The sequence below is a fragment of the Microcebus murinus genome, chromosome 1, assembly GCF_040939455.1.
Source record: "Microcebus murinus isolate Inina chromosome 1, M.murinus_Inina_mat1.0, whole genome shotgun sequence".
Classification (NCBI taxonomy): Eukaryota; Metazoa; Chordata; class Mammalia; order Primates; family Cheirogaleidae; genus Microcebus; species Microcebus murinus.
In genome coordinates, this window is record NC_134104.1 from 90,590,608 (window position 1) to 90,613,153 (window position 22,546).

General features: G+C 36.7%; 1 protein-coding gene across 1 annotated transcript; it reads left to right on the forward strand.

Annotated features, from left to right (window-relative positions):
• Positions 1–60: 60 nt before the first annotated feature.
• RPL22L1 (ribosomal protein L22 like 1) lies at positions 61–3,925 on the forward strand. The gene is made up of 4 exons (XM_012736394.2): positions 61–145; positions 1,914–2,006; positions 2,170–2,291; positions 3,659–3,925. Exons 1-4 carry the CDS (start codon positions 137–139, stop codon positions 3,801–3,803), a joined length of 369 nt encoding a protein of 122 aa, XP_012591848.1. The 5' UTR covers positions 61–136; the 3' UTR covers positions 3,804–3,925.
• The last annotated feature ends 18,621 nt before the right edge of the window (positions 3,926–22,546 follow it).

The following is a 22,546-nucleotide window of genomic DNA, read 5'->3' on the forward strand; positions in this document are numbered from 1 at the left end:
CCTGGGTTACCGGCCTCCACCGCCTCTTCCGGGAGGCGGCACGCTGACGCTCCCAGCGCGTGACGCAGCACGCTGTGGTATAAGTACGCGCCGTGCCGCGGCTGACTCCTCTCTGATCGTGTGGCCTGCTTTCAAGATGGCGCCTGTGAGTGAACGTGGTCTTACTGGGAGTGTTTTGGGGCCGAGGAAATGACTTTTGTGTCCGGCGAGTGGGGAGGTTTCATTCGAGATAAAGGGAGGAGGGGGGGAGGAATGGAAACCGGGTCAGGAACACAACCAAGATGTTAGGTTCTTGAATTGTTTTTCTTGAGTCCCGGCTGCTGCCATGCGGCCTGATGGAGTTGGAGCTGGGTGGGTGCATTTAGGATGGGTGCTCATGGCACTCAGAAAGGGAAGGGTACGACGGTGGACGGGGCCGGTGGAACTGCATTTGAACCCTCTCTTTACTCTCTCGCGCCTGATTGCGCTGTTGCCGCTCTGTTTGCACCAGGAAGGGCGGAGAGGTGGGTAATCCGACCGGTCTGACGGCTTACCTGGCCGGAGGGAGCTCCGAGGCGCGCGCCTCCCGCGGTCGGAGAAGTTTCTGAGAACGTTAGGACTGATTGGGAAGAAGTCATGACTCTACGACGATGTAAAAAGGCCGTGCCTCATATGTTTTATTTAAGTCATTAATAAGGGAACCAGTAACATGTTATTTGAAAAGTTAGGTACATGCTCGCAACTTTCAAAGAAATGTTAGGGTAAAATCGCTGGGTTAGAAAACTGGATTAAAACCAAGTGAGGCCATAAACCCTCTGGGGTTATCTGTTCCATTGGACTGGAATTATTTGCATCTCCCAAATTAACTTAAGCCCAAACCAAGAATAAGTCAGGCCCAGTTATAAGTTTTTGTCAGTTATAAGTTTTTGGATAAGTTTTTTTTTTTTTTTTGGCACAGTTAACCTGACTACCTGAGAAAGCAGACTCTATCAATACTTGATATGCATTTGAGTGGATCTAATTTGGAGAAGACATTCTCTGATACATACTCATTTGTCTGTTTACATTGAATATCCATTGTTACTAGCCGCAACAATATTTTGCTTATGTAGCCATATAATATGATCTTGGTATATGATGTTTGGATATGGAAAAAGGTCGGGCGTGGTGGCTCAGGCCTGTAATCCTAGCACTCAGGGAGGCGGAGGCAGGAGAATCGATTGAGCCCAGCCTGGGCAGGAGCATCTGTACTAAAAAGAAAGCAATTAGCTGGGCAACTCAAAACAAAACAAAACAAAAAAATATATATAAAATTAGCCTGGCATGGTGGCCCGTGCCTGTACTCCCAGCTACTTGGGATGCTGAGGCAGGAGGATCACTTGAGCCCAGGAGTTTGAGGTTGCTGTAAGCTAGGCTGATGCCACAGCACTCTAACCCCGGCAACAGTGAGACTCTGTCTCAAAAAAAGAGAAAAGTTGTTTAAATGTACAAAAAAACCTTTACTGAAGGTCCTCCACGCCTTTCCTTATCTATCAATGTAAATATATGTATGTAAAACAGCATAAGAATTGAATTCTTATTATGTCTAATAAGTGGATGGAATTGTAGCTCTGGCAGTAACTGAGCTTGGGCTAGAAGGTGTACTAACCTGTTCCCATCTGCAGTGGGGATGGTGGTAAAGCAGTGTTTGGCCCATAATAAACCGTACACAGTAATTTAAAATTGAACATTAGTGTTCTGGAAAATAATGAAACCCATAACTTCTCTTGACAACTTAAGCAAAATCGACCTTGGTTCAAGGTTTAAATCAACCCCAGTTGGGTCTTTTTTAAAGATTATTCACTGTTTCTATAACTTCATAGTACATTGTGTTAAGACTTGGTATATAAACTAAATTATCTTAACAGCATTATCTTAATTTTAACTTTATATAGCAGAAAGACAAGAAACCCAAGAGGTCAACCTGGAAGTTTAATTTGGATCTTACTCATCCAGTAGAAGATGGAATTTTTGATTCTGGAAATTTTGTAAGTATCATTCTACTCAGTTCATCATAATTGTAGAGTTCTTAATAATGGTTTAAATATATAATAAGTTGATATTAACCTAAGGTCTATTCCTAGGGTACCTTCCCTAGTGAATATCTAGGGTTTTCTTCCCTAGTTTTGCATTTCTTCTGTTTTAAAATAGGAGCAGTTTCTGCGGGAGAAGGTTAAAGTCAATGGAAAAACTGGAAATCTTGGGAATGTTGTTCACATTGAACGCTTCAAAAATAAAATCACAGTTGTTTCTGAGAAACAGTTCTCTAAAAGGTTGGTACTTGTTTTGCACATTTTTATGAAGTTATAGTAGTTGAATACTTTATAGAATATGTAATCCTAGCATTTGCTCTGTTCATATGTAAGAATAAATTTGAACTTACTAAAGGCCTGCATAAATAGGAAGTATATTAACTGGGAGCCAGTTGCTTATTGACTGTTCATAAATGTAATTTATTGGTAGGATATAGCAAGTCATGTCCAGAGTTCCCATTTAGTAAGTTATAGACCCTGTAAATCCAAGTTGTATGTAAACTTTAATGTTGAGTGTTTTTGTATTTGAATATGTTGCACTGTTGCAGGACTGGGTAACCCAACAGTGAACCAAACAGGCCAATAAGCCACTACCAAGGAGCTTCTCTAATGGAGAAGGGAGAAAGTGAAATGCAGTTTTAAGCAGTGATAAGTGCTGTGTGAGGGCATAAAGAGGGTTGCAAGGTTTTTGGATAAATTGGTCAGGAAATGCCTCACCTAAATGAAATGCAAGAATAGTAGGCCAGTATATTTTGGGGAGGAATGCATGATATTGGAGGGGTAGCTAGGGAGCAGATCTTTCTGCTTTTTGCAGATCTTTTCTTCCTATGGCTTTCAAAACCATAGGAAGAAGGGCTTCAAGTTTGATGTGCAAGAGGAAGCCATTGATCATTATGGCTGACAAAAACTGGGGTGGTGAGCTTGATGGAAACTGAAGATGAAGACTTAAGAGCTTATGGCTTAGACTAAGGATTCAAAGAAATTACAATGTAGTAGCTGTCCTCAAAGGTCTTATAGACAATCAGATAATTACTATAAAATGCAATTCTGTAATTGATGTATTGGATGTAGAGATAGAGAGGGCGCAAGAATTTTCAGAAAAGCTGAGACTGACTGAGCATAGTTTGTTTGCCAAGAGGATGAGGTATTCTCTTGACAGGTGCTGTCTCTTGTTGATCCAGGGTGGGATTGATGTTAGGGAGGTTGATAGTGGTGAAGGGGGTGTTAACATATGCATAATGTATTTGAAGAGTGAAATTGTATATTGGTTGATTTAAGAATAATTTGGCTGGGGCAGTAAGGTTGAAGAGGAAGCTACCATTGCTCTACTACATAAAATCTCCCAGTGTGAAGAATACTAGTTTATTTTAGAGAGATGGGAGAATAAGGGTTTCTTAAGGCATAAACTGATTGCTATTGAGATCGAGAGCCAGCTTCTTCTTATTTGTATCCATAGCATCCTTGCACAATGCTTAGTATAAGTGAAAGGATGACATATTTTGGAGGGAACTGGGGACACAAGGAAAAAAGTGCACATCTTCCATGTAATAAGCCTCTGCATAGTAGGGACTGGATTGGTTGATGACATTCATCTTTTTATTTTAAAGGTACTTGAAATACCTTACCAAGAAGTACCTTAAGAAGAACAATCTTCGTGATTGGCTTCGAGTGGTTGCCTCTGATAAGGAGACTTATGAACTTCGTTACTTCCAGATAAGTCAAGATGAAGATGGATCAGAGTCTGAGGACTAGGCAAAGCCATTGCTTACAGGGCTTTGATTACTAATAAAACAAAATGAAGCATACACGAGAAAGAAACATCTAAAAATGGACTTTTAGTTTATCAATAAATAAAAAGTAATTGCACTCTTAAACTTTTGTCTAATTCTTTTCACTTATGCTATTTATATGATTTTGATTTTCCTTTAATAATTTCTATAAACAGTATTTAAATAGCTTATATAGCTGGTAGAATTTTTCCCCAGGATTTCCAAAATTTATTGCTTTTAAAATGTCCTCAAGTAAAAGTGTTGTATAGGAAATTGTATTGGAGCACAATTTCATATATAGCAGTATGAAATTATGTTTTCCTCAGTCTTAGACATTTTTGTATAATTTATAAATACAACTTTGAGTGCCTTAGAATAGTTATTACATATAAATTTTCAGTATGTATTGCATCGCTCTTGCCTTCTGCTTCAGAGGATGCTATTTTCTAATTAGCAAAGGCTTTAGGTGAGCATCCAGCCTGATCCAAACCAATATTTAATGGTCTATTAGAAGTCTCCCATGATGCCTTGTAGGCACCAGAAACTCAGCCTTCAGATCTGAACTCTGGTCCATTAATTCTACTTATATGTATATCCTTGTCTGGAACACTATTTGGTTAGAATCTTGGACCATCCTTGTCTCTTACTCTCCTATACTTTATCATTCTAAAAATATTGGTTGACTATTAAAACTTCTTAGTGATAGTCCTTTTCCCCAAATACAGTGGCTTCATATTTAAGTGGAGGGTTTGGCAGAATCCAGATTGTAGGAGATGAGAGAACAAAAGGGAATGATGTACTTTTTTAAAAAGTCAGTCTCTGTCCAGGATGGAATGTGTGGCCTCATTGTTGCTCACTTGGCGCCTCAAACTCTTGGCCTCAAGTGAGTGCCAAGATTACAGATGTGAGCCACCATTCCCTACTGATGTGCATTTTTAGACTTTGCGCGTAAAGGTGGTGGTGCCAGTACCTCAGGGACTTAGATGGGCCCTGACACCAGTAGAAATATGTTACCAAGTATGTCAAGACAGTTCTGGTCTAATTTATATATTAACACAAAAAAATGGCTTCAAGTGTTTTATTTTCCTAAGTAACTGGTCCCCTATCTTAACACACTACTCTAGTACAGCCACTCCTTGATTCTTTCTTGGCTAACTCATAGTTTCCTAACTTAGCTCTTTGCCCAGTTCTTCCAATTTTTCATAAATGGCATTTTTTATAAATAGTTCCAGGTACCTATTGTGTCCCTTCTCTGCCAACCACTGGGCATATGATGGTGGGTAAAAACACCCAATCTGCTCTTCGGCATTAGTGTAAGTACAGTGAGGGAAACTGACCGAGTGATGACACAGTTTTAATGCTACAAGGAAAGGTTTATAAAAGGGATTGACAGGGAAGGTCAATCAGTCCCTTTTCTCTCTCATCTGCATCTGGTCTAGTTGGTTTAAGTATTATATTGAACCTATGGTATAAAAATATTTGGAATATTCTAATTCATTGTAGTTATTAATATGCAAATTATCCCATCTTTGGCCAATAGGAGCCTATTCAGGTTGGCTTCTGTATCCTTTTGACATGAGCTCATTTGGATTTTGTTGCTTCCATGATTTCTGGTATGATAAGAGGTTCCAGGCTCTTCAAAATTACCTGCCTCAGATCTGGAATAATCCATTTCTATATGGAGGTCTGGACCATTTTCTTGATACTAGAGATGATTGTTGTTACTGGGCTCATCATTGTTTCTAGGCCTTTTCAGTGAACAATGCAAGGAAATGCATTTTTTGTTTTTAAGAGGAATACTTCAGTTTATACTGATGCTTCCAATTCAAAATCAGGATGAAAGAGTTTTTACTTCATCAGTTGTAGGGCCATATCTCTTTTTTCCCATAGTGAAAGTTCTCATTCTCAGTGATAACCAACCTAAGTGCTCATTTGCTTTATCTCATAATACACACATAATAGTCTCAATAAAACAATACCACCATTACTACCAATAATATAATGACTTTGCAGCTTGAGATTGTTTTGTAGTTCTTTTTGTCCTTTTATGGTATATATCCTACTAGAAATGAATAAAGCCCTTTGTTTTAAAGCCACTAGAGTGTGGTTATGGCATAAGCTTGATAGATTCATTTGTTTCATTTTGCTTTTGATTTTAAAAGTTTGCATAAACCCTATTTGTGTTTTATAATTCTGTAAAGTATTTATAAGATTCCAAAGTTCAATCTACAAAACAAAGTATGTTTAGAGAAGTCTACCTTCTATATCAGTCCCCTCCCTTCTGTTTCTCCTCCCCATGCAGGGAGCCATTTAAAAAGAAAATTATGTTTTATCCATCAACTTAAAAAATATATGTATCATTAGTTAAATAGTTTATTTTACCCACTTTTCTCACAATACTTTTTTTCACTTAATATTATCCTGGAGTTGATCACTCTCCTGTAGATGTACCATACTTTATTCAACCAGTTCCCTACTGATGGGCATTTGAATTGTTTCCAGACTTGTGATGCTATAAATAGCGATGCAATTAAAAGACTTGTGCACATGCCTTTTCATATTTTTGCCATTGTCTCTTTAGAGTGGAGTTCTAAAAGTGAGACTTATGGGTCAAAAGATAAATGAATGTGTAATTTCTAGATATTGTTGAATTTCCCTCCATGGGGGTTGTATCATTTTGCCCTCCAAGTAGCCTTCCTACCAGCAATCTATGAAAATGTCCATTTCCCCACAGACTCACCAACAGATCATCTTAACCAATTTGAGTTTTTAAAATCTATTTAATAGGTAAGACATGCTTTTTAGAGTAGTTTTACTTCACATTGCATTTATGAGTGAAGTGGAATGTTAATAAGTTAAAGATCATTTGCATTTCTTTCTCTGAGCTGTTTATATTTCTTATATATATCTGTGGGATTCTAGGTTTTTTTCAATTTTTATTTTTAGAAGCACGCTTTATATTAAGGCTATTAACTCCTTGTCTGTGACATAAGTTACACATTTTTTTTTTCAGTTTGTCATTTGTCTTTTTTCCCTACTATGATATTTTTGTTTTGTTTTATTTGGGGTTTTTTCTCTTTTTTTTTTTGCTGTAGAAGAATTGTTTCATATAATTACATTTGTTAATCTTTTCTGTATTACTTAAGGAATTTGAACCATGGTTAGAAAAGTTTTCCCCATTTCCAGCTTATAGAAGAATTAATTCATGTTTTCTTCTAGTGCGTATATATTTTCATTTTTAAAAATACAAGTCTCTGTTCTATTTGGAATTTATCCTGGTTTGCAATCCTGTTTGAGATCCTGTTTTCCAGTTTTACCATTATCTCCATTACTTATACCATTACTCCTGATGAAAATGTGCTCAGGGAGTGTTAATTATCACTGGCTATCCTACTTCTTGTCTGGAAACTCTTGAGTGTGGTCATGCTGAAGTGGCCGAAGTCTAGATGTATAGCTTCGGTGCGCTACTCTTTTACAAGCTGGATGATTTAAATACCACAAGGGCCACTTTAAGCCATGTGTTGTGTTTATAAAGGGCTTTTGCTTCTCTTTTGATACTGTGGCAGCCACGTATGGCAGAATATGATCTTGTTTTGCAGATGAGGAAACTGAGTCTCAGATTTACCTGCTTGCCCAAGGTCACACCATGGCACCCACCTCTCACTGCTCACTGAGTGCTCCTTGCACACACAAGGCAGCCTGTGGTACAGCGGAGGAGCACTTATAGGGGGTCCCGCACCCAGCCTCTCTGTGCCTACTAGCTACCTGGCCCTGGAAACATTTCTCTACCCTCTGAGCCTCATCTGTACCTAAAGAAGTAGTTGAAAACAGGTCATTGTTTCTCAAACTTTAGTAACTTCTGCCTCCCTTTTATAAAACAGAAACCTTGTTTATCGCTGTTCCCAGCTCTGATTGCCGCCACCATGGTATGACTGATGCATAAATAAATATCCCCATCAACCAAGGTATTTGTGGGCTTTCTATTCTAAAACAAAACGAAGTAAGTTTTATTTTGTAATTTTCCCGCTTTAAACTTACAATGTTGAATACTTTTTAAAAGATAACACACACTCCTTTTGAATAACTTACTTCCCCCATGATGAGCCTTTTCCCTGCCCTAAAATTCTATGATTTAGTGAGCCAAACTGGGAATCAGAAATCTGGATTTGCTATCTTACTTATGATGGAATGGTTATGAATTCTCCTAGGATGGCGTGAATTACGGATCCCATACATGTCCCAAATGTATGTTCATTGATTTCTGCCCTGCCAGGCCCAGTCATAGGATGGGTGAGTTAGATGTGCTCTCTGCACTTAAGAAGCTCCAAGTTCTAATGGGGGAGCAAATGTGGGCACACACAACTTCAGCTAAATGTAGTTTGTGCTGTGATAGAGATATCACGAAATGCTTTAGACGAACCTGTTCCATGATGAGTGAGAAAGGGAATCCAAGAAAGCCTTCTAGAGAAGGTGGCTGACCCGGACCTAAGAAAGAGTGGGAATTAATGGGCCAAAGAAAAAGGGTAGGGGATAGTGTCTACTACTCTTTGAGAGCTTTCTGTTTTGGAGTCTTTATATACTACATCTCATTTAATTTTCACAGCTACCCTTCAAATTAGCTATTAGTCCCCTTTTACAAATCAGAAAACCATGGGTTTAGAGTGCTAGCAGTCTGTCTAGGATCATACAGCTAGTAAGATTCAAATGGGTATTTAAGCCCAGGCCTGTCTGACTTCAATGTTCATGCTGTATAAATGCCTTAGAGTAAAATTTTCTAAATTTCTCTCTGCCAGGCAATCTTTCTTCACAGTGATGTGCATTCAGCTGGCTCCTTAGGAAAACAGAGCCTAAGAAACTTTCAGCCTTTTAGGAGAACCAGGCTTCTTTTTTTTCTTTTTTTCCCTGACTGAGGCTCACAAACAGGTTTAACAGAGGTTTGTCTGACACACAGTTTTGTTGTAATGAAGTCAAGTATAGGAGATGGCCTACTGCCTTCAAGAAGTATCATGGAAGATTCCTTATTTCATCACTCTTGTACTTTTCACTTGGGCATGACAAAGGCTTTTCCAGTGGGACCTTTTTTGTTTCAGGCCCCAAAGACTGAACACAAAACTAAAAGTGCCAAATATTCCTACATTCTAAATCCATAGAGAGCTTACAAAGGAGGTGCTCAGTTTCCAGTTTTGTAAGTCTTAGTTCATTACCTACTTCCAGGACATGAGAAATTGAAGACTCTCAGGTGTTTGACTCACCCTTGAGAATTTGAGGCAAGGGCAGTGGCTGGAGCAGTCTACTTACAGCAGAGCAATGAGAGGAACATTTCCACAGGCGCAAGAATGCCCGAGTGTTTCCCTTGGACCAGATGCAGTCCATGAGGGGGTACCAGGAATCAGTCAAGTTCTTGCCTCCCTGAAAGGGCTGCTTGGGAGAGAGATGAGATTCCAAACAGAAAGAGTTTGTGGAGAATGGACCACCACGTGCTCAGGGGCTAAAAGTAGTAAGTGAAAAGCCTTAGGAAAGGCATTGCCTATGTCACAGATGTTGCAGTGAAAGACTTTCAGCGATAAATCTTTGAGAAATTCAGAAATAATATTTCAAGAGAAAGAATAAGCCCAGAAAGCTACATCACCAAACTGTCAAAAGTCAGACCTTTCTCTCTGCCAGGCACCCTCCATTTCTAGGCCCACTCCAGAGGAGCCAGAGGTAGCCTATTGAAGGTAGAGGAGGGACACACCTTGGAATTTCCTGGGACACAACCTAGTAGTATCACAGTCTTTTTGCTTAAGCTGCACCATAAGTGTTCTCACATTTTGACAGAATTTTTGGTTTACTTGTTTTCCTCCATCACTAGACTATAAATACCTCAAAGCTAAAAACCAGGTCATATTTATCTCTGTGCATTTCTGGGTAAACAAACCCCTACAGCTACAAAAGAGTCCTAAGTCAGATAATAACATTATCTTTCACTCATAAATGTAGGCAGGTAATCAAAGTTCACCCCAAATGAATAAAACCAACAGCATCAAAGAAGACTATTGGGGATGAACGAATTTTAAAACAAGTGACCCAGAAACAGACATGCAAGTAACAGAAGAAGTTTTCCCTTGGCCCAGGTCCTCATATTGCAAGGGCTGACAGTGGGCCAGGCAGGATGAAGGGGAAAGCTCATAACTAGACACTTCCTTAGGAAAAATCAGTACTCCAAAGGGTAAAAAGAAAATCCCAGAAGCTTTCAGAAGGTAGAGCAAACAAAATAAAGTTTACTTTCCAAGAAATAATCTTGAATTGAACCTACTAAGGGGATACACTAAACTTAGCAGCAGGATTATCTAGGTCTCATCAGCTGTAAGTTCTTTCCTGTCCTTAGGCTTCATGTCTTCTATAAATTAAGAGATTGGACCAGCTGATTCCTGGGGTTTTTTGTTGTTTTTGTTTATTTTCCCCCAGCTTTGACCTGCTATGAGTTCTTGTTGCTGAACCCCAAAGCTGACCTCTCTATTGGAGCTTTCCTGATGAACCCAATCAGGCCACTCTATGACTGCGACATACACAGCTGAGTTTTTTACTACCTTATGCTTTAAATGAGCATGTGAATTCACTGCCAAGACACATGCTGACTCATCAACCCAATCTTATTTCTTAAGGACAACAATAGTGGTTTCAAGTACAGTATGCTGTAAATAGAAAACACAATACATGTCTGCCTGATTAATCAATCAGCAAACTTTTAGAAGTATCTTCAGTGTGTCTCTCACACCATGCAAAATCACAGATTCTGAGAAGATAATACAGATCTACTCCAGTGTTTGATATCAGAGTACATAGAACAAGACTCCAGTTCCATGTGGACATAATAGATACAACAACAACAACAACAACATCAACAAAACACATGGGAAATATACAGTTAAGCAAAATTATTAATAAACATTTTCTCACTTAGGGACTTTTCAGATCTTTATTTGCCAATCTCCACACATAGGTTCCCCAAAATACGCAGCATTTCTCAGAGGTACTGGATCATAGAATGCTTTTATTTACCTAAGAAACTATATTGAGTCTCTAAATCTAACTACTGGTTTACAAAAAAAATGCAGTGGGCAAAGAACCTGTTGGATGATACCAGGAAGATTCAGTCAGCCCTATCCAAAATGTAAAAAGTTCTACAAGATAAATGACCAGTTTCTCTAACAACAAAATAATAGCATTGATGGTACCAGTTAAACAATCAAAGTGATTTAAGGGAAAAATCACCATTTGTAATATGTGGGCTTTTTGGAAAACGATTCAAACAAACCAAGTGCAAATAGACATTTTTGAGATAAGCAAATAAAATCAAGTGTGAGCTAGGTATTAGAACATTTAAGCATAAAATACTTAAAAATTTAATTATTGTTAATTTTATTCAGTATGATTATGGTATTATGATTGTTTTTAATCTGTTAAGATATACATATTGAAGTGTTACAGGTAAAATGATAAAATGTCTTGAGATTTTCTTTTCTTTTCTTTTTGAGACAGTCTCGCTCTGTTGCCCAGGCTAGAGTGCAGTGGCGTCAGCCTAGCTCACTGTAACCTCAAAACTCCTGAGCTCAAGCCATCCTGCTGTTTCAGCCACCTAAAGTGCTTAGATTACAGGCATGAGCCACTGTGCCCAGCCTGAGACTTTCTTGTAAGTATATACGGGTAATGCTTTTTTCCTTGATATGAGTGCTCTTTATGTGGGTATGTTAACTTTGTGAAAAAAAATTGTCCTTTACACTTATGATTGTGCACTCTATGTATGTAAGTTCTACTTCAAAAATTTTACAAAATATTTAATTTATTGGGCTTTTCCTTATAGATTATGGATATATATGGTTTAAAAATCAGTTTACACGGTAAAAGTGTGTACAGTGGAAAGTATGTCTTCCTTTCCTAAGCCTGCTGATCCATTTCTTCTCTCAGAGGCAACGGCTATTACCAGCAGTCAAATAAAATATTTTTATTTTATTTTATGCACATACAAGTATGTTTATGCAGATATGTCTTGGAGATAATTCTATGTCAGTATGTATAGATTTTTTAAATTTTTCATAGTTATACATTATTTCACTACCATACTTGATTAGTCACATAGTGCTGGACATTTAGCCTATTTGTAGTTTTTGTGACTCTACCTAGTGCCTCACTGAGTGTCCTTGTTTGTAGGTCTTTATATTCATGGGTTTTTAAATGTTAATAGATGTTGCCAAGTTGTCCTCCAAGCTGTTTGTACTAATTTACCTTCATTTCCCCCAGTAATATGTATCAGAGTACTCAGGTTTACAGTATACTGATGCATAAATAGTAATTCCCTCAAGAGGGAGATATTTTCAAAATAAATTCAGAATAAATTGACCTTTGATTATACCTATTCTTACTCAAGTACCTAAAATAAGTAAGACATGGCTTATTTGTTTGTAAAATTAATACAGAGGAATGTCAACTGAACTACTTCTAGAATTAAAGGTTTTCCCTTCTAAATGGTGTGATTAAAGCTATGGTGATTAAAGCTATGGTAATCAAAGCTATGCTATTGGTGGAGAGACTATAAAGGATTTGTCCAATACTGTGCACAAGACAGTACTAAGTGCTTTAAACGTATTATCTTATTTTCCACTGATACATGTTATAGATGAAGTAATTGAGATTCAGAGCAATTAAGTAGCAGAGTTGGAATATGAACCATTTAGCTATCAGTTTGATTCCACAACTTCTGTTTGTTCCACTACTTCAAGGCATGAAGGTATGTGCAAAAGGAAATAGAAAAATAGACATGGCATGAATGAAAGGGAATAGGGAACAGTGAGGGAAAAGGTTAGATAATTAGAGTGGAGTGAGTGTGAGGAAGAAATTGAAACTGAGATGTGTGCTTTGTGGTAGGGGGATGAAATGGTGAAGGCTCAAAGTAATATGTAAAATGTATTCGTTGAAAGTTACTGATGGCTAGGAAATAAGCAAAAAACCCTAGGAAATTAGCAAAACAATTAGTGAAGAGACTGTAATTACCTAGGCAAGAGGAATTGAGGACTTGGTCTTGAGAGAAAGCAAGAGGATGAATGCAAGAGACTTTGACTTCATTTATTTAATTTTGTACGTATTTATGGAGCGTTTACCATGACTTAGCCATGATGCTCAGGGCTGGGACTACAGCAATGAACAAAATAGCACTCTGCCTTCACAGAGCTTACAAAAAGTACCAGCAGGGTTTGATGATGGAATGGAGAGAGGGATGAAAGAGAAATAGAGATAAAATGGACTACAATTTGGACCTAGAGGTCAGATTCTCAGAAGTGAGGACAATTCTTATTTCTGATTTGATGTCCTTGGGCTTGAGTTTTGAAATAGACCTTTTCCTGCTTTGTCTTCTTAGATGGAAGTTTTACATAAATTAAAGAATAAGAATGCCGTAATGCAAAGGAAAGAATTGTGATTTCTTGTGTCAGAGACTCTAATATTCTAGGTTAGAGAATCACTTCCCTTCAGTGGGGCTTGGTTTCCTCAACTATAAAACATGCAGATTTTGTATAACAACCAGCTCAGTGGTTGGACTGAGAAGAAGCTCCAAAGCACTTCCCAAAGCCAAACTTATACCAAGAAAAGGTCATGGTCACTGTTTGGTGGTCTGCTGCTAGCTTTCTGAATCCTGGTGAAACCATTACATCTGAGAAGTATGCTCTGCAAATTGATGAGATGCACCGAAAACTGCAAGGCCTGCAGTCAGCATTGGTCAACAGAAAGGGCCCAATTCTTATCCACAACAACGCCTGACTGCATATCGCATAACCAATCCTTCAAAAGAAGAATCCGCCATATTTACCTGACTTCTTGTCAACTGACTACCACTTCTTCAAGCATCTCGACAAGTTTTTGCAGGAAAAACACTTCCACGACCAGCAGGATGCAGAAAATGTTTCCCAAGAGTTCGTGGAATGCTGAAGCACAGATTTTTACACTACAGGAATAAACACTAATTTCTCATTGGCAAAAATGTGTTGATTGTAATGGTTCCTATTTTGATTAATACAGATGTGTTTTAGCCTAGTTGTAATGATTTAAAATTCATGCTTGGAAACCACAATTACTTTTGCACCAACCTAATAATAATAGGGTAGAGTAGTCAAGTTAGATAATCTCTAGTGCCCTTTCTATATCTGAGGAAACCATGATTCTCAAAGGCAGAAAATTAAGCACTCTTAAGGTTACATTTTGTAGATGAATAGAGTGGGAATGAGCATAAGGTGCTGGTAGTTATATGCAATAAAAATATATTTACATTTCATAGTCCAAGAAAAAGAGCAGCGAAACTATGACCAAGTACCTTTGGATCCTATCTAGCTTCAAAAAAGGAGAAGCACAGAAGCATACTCAGTATTTGTGTGCTTGTGTATAGCCCACATGCACATACAATTTTACTAACGCCCATGGAGATACTGGATTAATTCTTAGCTCCATGAAGGGCTGTAATTGGATATTTCTTCCATTAGATGGAGCTATATCTTTGTTAAGGAAAATTTTATCGATTTCTGAAACATATTTTACAGATGATGAAGTTTAAAGTGAAACACGAAAGAACCATTTATTAAAATGCATGATATAAATCGTTTTTAGAATAGCTATGTTATTTCAAACTTTTGAAATATTTTGAGTTGTTAATCTGGGTGCTTTGCACAGGCTTTATATTTCACTTACTCTGTGGACATAAGCACACATAATAAAACTGTTCTCTGTGTTTCCTTTCAAAAGAGCCCAAATCAAACTCTACTCCTGGAAGAGTAGCTGTTAATAGTATCAATAGTTCAGTTAGGATATTTCCAGATGTGCATTCACAAGTCTTCATTTGCAATTCCAAAATTTAAAAAATCATATTTAGCAAATAAAAAACAGGACATTCAGTTAAGCTTGAATTACAAATAAACACTGAATATTTTTTATAAATGTGTTCCATGCAATGTGTGGGACATATACTAAAAAGTTATTTGTCCCCACCGTCCCCCCCCACTACAAACAAAAACAACAACAACAATAAAGAAACCCCAAACAATAAAAATCGTTTGTTGTTCTTCTGAAATTCAAATACAACAGGGTTTTCTCTATTTTATCTTGCTACTCTATCTAAAGGCTAAAGATTTTCATAACTATTTGATGGCAAAATATAACCTAAATTGAGGTAAGTTTCTTTATAGTCTTTACTTCAATTAGTGTAAATATTTATATGTATTACTGCAGAAATATTAATGTTTTTGATTATGGGTACTGCTCCATATATACTTGGGGTTGTATAATATATAATATTTGCATCATATTATCTCTTTAAAGTCAGTAAATCAGTAAAGTATTAAATTCCAAAATATATTTGTCTTTGAGACCTTTGGAAAGGAGATTGTGGGACTGTAATAAGTTTTTAATTTAATAAGCAAGAAAAATAAGTATGCAAAAAGTTATTCCTGAGAGTGCTGTCAGAAATTTTTAAAATTCCATAATTAGTTCATTATAAGTAATGTGATTAGAAATAACCATCTAATTTCTTTTTAAAAAGAGTCTCTTGATTTTCTGCTATCTTCAAAGATGTCAGGAAAAGAATAAGGGGGACAAGGCACTGCAGTTCAAACTGAAAGAACTGGGGGAGAAATCTTCGTCCTCCTCCTCAAAGCAAAATCGCCCGGACTCTGAAAGATAGGTGGCCAGCCAGTTTACTTGCCTAACTTTCTTGGCATTGTACTCCAGAATGTTGTTATTTTGCTACTTAGGAAATACTTCCTAATTTGTCCGAAATTTGTCTGCTTTCAGTAGATCTTTAATGAAATCAATGTCAAGGACCCTTAAAATAACTGCTTACCAACATTTTCACACATATGCCTTTACTTCATTAAATACCTATCGATTTTCTCCTCAGATTTCTATTTCCAGCTTAAATAATCTCTATTCCTTTCAGAATTTTTCCATTGTAACCATTTCCCAAACCTTATTATTATTATTCTAAAACAACTAGCCTTAATCTTGTATGCATTAGTATATTAAAGGCTTAATACATATGAGGATTACCTCTCTGGAGGAATGTTCTTTTTCATATATATCCTAGAATGACGCTCCAGAACAGACTCAGTTTTTATAGTGTGTCTGCTAGATCTTTTCCTACTAGGTCTTTTTATACCAAATAAATTCCTTCTGATAACTTTGAAAAATGGGTTTTTTTGTCAAATGCATTACCTAATGCTCTCTTTTTCTTTAACACTCTCTTTCTCTCTCTCTCTCTCTCTCTCTGTCTTTCAACTTTCTCAAATCAACACAAAACCTCATTATATACCCTTGTGTTGTTGGCAAGTTTGAGGTAGTCTGTCTTGTTAATTATGAAACAATAACAGTCCTTTGGTTGTGCATGTGTAACAAGCATCATATTAAAAGGGAAACAGGTCTTGTTTAATGCCTTTGTGTAAGTGGTCTACTCGTACTGGATGTCAAAATATGTATAAAAATATATATTATATGCTATAGATACATTCAACACAGATTTGATCACCCTGTATGAATAATTGTGTATCTTTATTTTTAAGTTATTATAATGTAATCATTTTCCCAAAAAACACAATTTTCAGTGAGTATTCCATGTAGATTTACCATAATTTGCTTAAATCATTTGTTAGACTTTTAAGCTATTTCAAATTATTTACCACTATAAATAGTATGGCAATAAACCTAATGTTTAGTTTTTAAACATTTGGGATTCTTTAGGATAGATTTCCAATCATTTAATTGCCAGGTAAAAGAAAGAGGAAAACTTTTAGGCTCTTGATACATATTGCCACATTTTTTCCAAAAGGTATGCCAAATTATATTCTCATCAGCAACATATGAAAGTGAATCTTGCTTGCAATTTTCAGGAACACAAATAAGGTGATCCCTTTTTAAACAGTTTTTTGCACCTCTCTTTACTTGAGATTTTTATTTAAAGATGATTAAGAGCATTACCTGAAAATGACTAAATTTATGTTTATAAGGAATTATATGCAGTTTATAAAACTTTGTATTGATCTATTGATTGACCTTGAGATAATTGTTCTTAAAGTTTCCACCCAGAAGTGACATCTGTCAATTTCCTCTCACATTTCATTGGCCAAAGCAAGTCAAATGGCCATGGTTAATTTAAAAGGGAATTGAGAATGTGCATCTCATCATTAACCCCAAAAGAGAAAAAGTGGAATATTTGGAAACAGATAGATGACTGCCACAAGAACTGCAATGCTAATTTAATGAGAGAGAACTGCCAGGTTGTCCTCCCTCAATTCCTCTGCTTCCAAAGCTTGCAAAGACTGTCCATGTGCCTCCATGCAATGCAACAGCCATCTTGATTTAGTTTTACCATGGGTTTCACCATTCCTTAATGAAGCGGGATTAGAATTAACATCAGAAACTCTCTGTACTTCTAATTCTATGTGAACTAAAAGCCATTAAAATAAACATCTGTTGTTTAAAGCCCTGAGATATGTTTGTTTCTGCAGCAAAATCTAGTCCATACTGAATGACTGATAGACTCTGTACAATCCAGCTACATGTGGGAGAATGGCCTCTTTCTCCATCTATGATGAGTTAGAACATGTAGGTAGTCTCGTTCCTGTGGATAGTTTCCTACAAGCTACCACCTCCAGTTCCTTATATTCCCTTTCTTCTCCAAAGAGTATATGACATCTTTCCCCTAACCACACTATTCCCAGATTTTGCTTTGTCAACTGTGTTTCCTCTATCAAAGGGAAGAAAACGGAAGTTCTTTTTTTTGTATGCAAGGGTATAGAACAAAACTGGAAGTGTGGTGCAGGGCAAGACATTGAGGGTTTGTGTCAGGACTCATTTTCATCAATATTTCCTCATAGTTGGGCCCCACTTTTCCTCCACACAGGTCCATTTATTGTTATCCTTATATGTCCCTTGGTCACTCACAGCTCAGGAAAGTCATGGTTCCCTTCTCTGGTAAGAACTGATAATAAAGATGCAGATTTCTCTCGCTGTCTCTTTCTGCAGTCTCAAGTGAAGATGTTAAAGTATGGAATCTTTACCAACTATATTTTCTACTTCTGTGGCCCCACCACACAATTTATTTGCTATTGCATGTGTTTTTATAAATGTTTGAGGTTAAGATTTGTGGTTCAGTGTTACTCTGCATAATGCCCAATGCCTGAAAATTGTGTCTTTTTTTGTGTTTGTGACTTTTTTTGTGTTTGTGGTAGGCTGTCAAAGTTTTTTTTTGTTATTATTATTTTAAAAAGAGAGGCTCTCTAAAGTTGGATTTGACCTTGAGATAATTGTTCTTCATTATTAAAACAAAGAGACAAACAAATACATAATTCTGTGGTTATTTCCTGCCATGCGTTATAGAAATCATCCCTGTATCTGTAAGCTGCCTGAATTTTGATGTTTGGGCATTTTATATCCATTTATGTGAGGATTATACAGACATCTTATGATTGTACAAGGAAATGACACTATGTGTAGTAGTTTAGATTGAAGTCTGGAGAGAAGGAACCTTGGTTTGTACTCTGCACTTTCCTTACTGTGAACAATGATGAAACCTACCACAGAGGCCTATTGTGAGGACTCAATGTGAAATGTAACAGGACAAAATAAAACTGTTATAACCCCTCTTCGCTTTTGAAAGAAGGCATTTAATTTGCTGACAACTAGGTATATAAACATGCAGGCTGGGGTGAGAGGTTGGAGAGAGAAAAGGGAGCCAGTGGGGCTGGGCGCCCTCTGAGGAACGAAGGGTGACAAGGGACACTCCATCTGGCAGCAGAGCTGGGGAGTGGGGCAGAGGAATCAGCTCTGATTAGGATGTTTGCTGCAGTTTGATGAGGGTGTGTAATGTAAGACCTCTTTTCTGTGTCCCCTTTGAAATCTTTAATAAAATCTATTTATGAAAACGCTGAGAATGACTGTGTTTCTTGTGTAAAATGGGGCAGAGGCCTAAGTTCTTACTGGCATTGGGCTAAATTAGAGTCAGCTCACAAGGATAAAGTAATAGCCTCTATCTTCATTGTAAATGAAAACACTTAGTGCACGGCCTGACAAGTCAAGGGGGTCTAAAAATCTCTCTACACCCATTGTCCGAGAGTGAAGGAGGTGTTTTACGACAGGGAACAACAGTGGACATTTATGGCATTTGAACAATGTTATGTTTGCAAAGGTCTGTGATATAACAATTAGAGACTATTAGAGACTGAAGTAGCTTTCAATTAGCAATATAGTTAAAGAAGACATTGTTTCTTAAAGTCTGAGATTGGAACAATTAGGGACAGAAACACTAAGAATTCCAACATAATATAAATAGATCAAATACTGTAGTGAGGACTCCAACTGGCATGTGATATGGTCCGTTGTGCAAAGAGAGGTAGCGTGGATGATACTGAACTAGGATATAGAGAATACAAGAATCTAGACAGGACCAAGACTTCCCTAGTAATTTCTCTAACCATTTATGGTTAATAGTTTCTTCTGTATCCTGGAGAGAACATTTCGTGATAATACAGTTTTATATATATAGTTATTGTTTTGTTTTTGGACTTGGTTTAAATGTTTATTAATTTTATCACAAATCATTTCTTAGTGTGGAATTGGTTTTTTTTTTTTTTTTAGTAGATGAGGTCTCACTATGTTGCCCAGGCTGTGTAGAGTGGCTATTCACAGGTGCAATCACAGAGCATTCAGCCTAGAATCCTGGCTTCACGCGATCCTCCTGCCTCAGCCTTCAGAGTAGCTAGGGGGACTATAGGCATGTACTGCACCTGGCTGGTTCTTCTTAATGAAATCTTAACAAAATTCTAGAAAAGACACTTAGGTACCTAACTTAGATGGATACAAGATTATCTTTATGGCAAAGTTTCTGAATCCGAGAGCATGGAATAGTTAAGAAGCCATCCTTATGAAAAACTGTCTCAACAAAACTTGTTTCTTTATCATCGTGCCATGCATTTGTGAATTGCACTTGTGTATCAGGTAGCCCAAGATATTTTTCAATATCTTTCCTTTCATTATGAAAGTAATAAACCTAAAAAGACAAACAATATAAAAATAATACAAAATAGGAAACCATAAGGAAGAAAATAAAAAGCATACTTAATATCATTATCTAGAAATAAACATTTTGTGGCCTAAAATATTTAGCATTGGGTTTTGGAAGTTAAGTTGATAGGCTCTATAAAGGGTAACTCTGAAAAAGCAAAGATTTGTCCTTAGCCAAGATTGAGGTATGTGTCCGTTAAGAATTCTTAAAATTTATAGGAGAACTCTTCGGTCTTTTTGATTATGTTTTAAGTATCCTAGGATTGAAGTATTTGGAACTGCAGAAATAAACATTTGATTCATTAAAATAATCTTTATGTCCTTGCTAAATTGCTTAACTAACTAACTAGAAAGGTATTAATTGCACCAGGTGTTCTATCATAGCTTATGCTTGTGTAATAAGTGAATGTATCTATTTTCTCTCTTCTTATCATGAAAAAAGGAAACTCCTTTTACCATTATGTACCTTTTCTTATAAGTGCACTGTATATTATAGTGTGCATTAACCTCTTTACGTGTTGTCTTCATTCTGTGTGTTGTTTTTCTGATTTAACTCTGAGAAATAAGATGGAAATGAATGAAGAATATAATTTTATTTATTTATTTATTTATTTATTTATTTATTTATTTATTTATTTATTTATTTATTTACTGAGACAGAGTTCTCACTTTGTTGCTCAGGCTAGAGTGCTGTGGTGTCAGCCTAGCTCACAGCAACCTCAAACTCCTGGGCTCAAGCAATCCTACTGCCTCAGCTTCCCAAGAAGCTGGGACTACAGGCATGTGCCACCATGCCTGGCTAATTTTATATATATATATATATATATATATATATTTTTTTTTTTAGTTGTCCAGCTAATTTCTTTCTAATTTTTTTTTTTTTTTTAGTAGAGACGGGGTCTCACTCTTGCTCAGGCTGGTCTCGAACTCCTGAGCTCAAATGATCCTCCCACCTTGGCCTCCCAGAGTGCTGGATTATAGGTGTGAGCTACCGCATGTGGCCTAAGAATATAATTTTAAATAATCAAGACTTTGTACCTTGACACATCTCCCTCCTAAAAATTATTAAATTTTGTGAGAAATGTCATGAAACACTAAGCCCACTAAGAAACCTGTGTACATGTCTACTTTATAGTGTTTTATATAATGTTTTGGTAAATTTAATTACAGAAAGACTTGCATAGAAAGATAAAGTTTAATGCCAGCAATGTTTTCTGGGTATGTGTTTAACCTCCCCCTAGTGGAGAAGAGAAAGTCCAGGGAAAAATGCCCCAACTATTTTGATTAGCCTATAAAATTGATCTAATTAGATGCTTTTCTCTGAGCACATTTGACTTGCTAATTAGTTTTCACTTAAGCAACAGAATATTGGTCACCATTAAAAAACCTCTCATTCCCTACACATTTTATAAACTAGATCATCTTCATGGAGATGTTTAGAAATTAAATGAAATGTCACTAGCATATTTCATTTCTTAGTCAACCAAACCAGACAAATCCCTGATATAGAAAACATGTCATTTCATTTTATTGTGAGCTAAACTAAAAATCCCCAAATCTATTTTCCACCAGTGTTCTCCTAAAATGACTACTTTGGACCAAGTCTTGTCATTTTTAACAATAATCATCTACCAAAGAGGGAAAAATATCTGTGATTTTGAAAACATTCTTGCTGCTGCTGTGTTTAAGAAGAAAAATGCATCTTATTAAAGCATCTTCAGCTGGCATTTATGATGAATTGATGGACATCTGTTCAGCCTGGGTATTGTGCAGCTCAAAATACATTTATTCTCCCAGCATTCTTAAGGGGCTCTGTGCACTCTCTGAATGCCAAAGATAACATCTAGATCAGCAATTTCTCATAAATCACTGGAACATGGAACATGAAACAAGAAGAAGAAACCAGGAATTCAATAATAAATATGGCAAGGTGCACAAACAAGAGAATTGAAACCAGATGAAAAGCAGCCTTTCAGTACAGAAGGTCAGGAAATGCTCTTCCCCTGCTCCCTCAAAGCCTCAGCATAAGCCCTCTGATTGTGCTTCTACCCAGCCATCAGCTTACTGATCTGAGTTGGTTTTGGAATATTTATGTGGAGGATTTAAGGCTTTAACATACAACTGAAAAATTAGTGTAGTTTATTTTAATTTGCTCAAGGCCCCAGGCCATTATGCAACGAAGGGGGGAAAAGTGTTTATTGTACTTTAAGGAGTGCTGTGCCCATATGACTTGAAATAAATTCTAGATATGTGTATATAAATATAGCTCAATTTATTTTATGCAATATATATATATGTTTAAATGTGAAGTTACATATGTGATAATAAAGCAATGTGACTCATTTTGTTTTTAAACAAAAATGTCAGAATGTCTCAAGAACCATCTTAGGAAGATATACTTATTTCAACAATGTTGGGGATACTAAATATGTTATTAGAATATTGTTTTGAATCCTGGAAAGCTGCAGTCTGTTTATTAAAATATCCTCTGTGATGATAAATCATCATCATTTGTCAGTGGGTTTGAACGTCTGGAAATACAGTCATTTGGTGACAAGTGTGGTAAATGCTTTAGGTGAAATGAGTTTTTGTTAAAAACAATGTGAAAAATTAATAATAAAAGTGGTTTTGGAAGCATTTCCAAAGAAAACA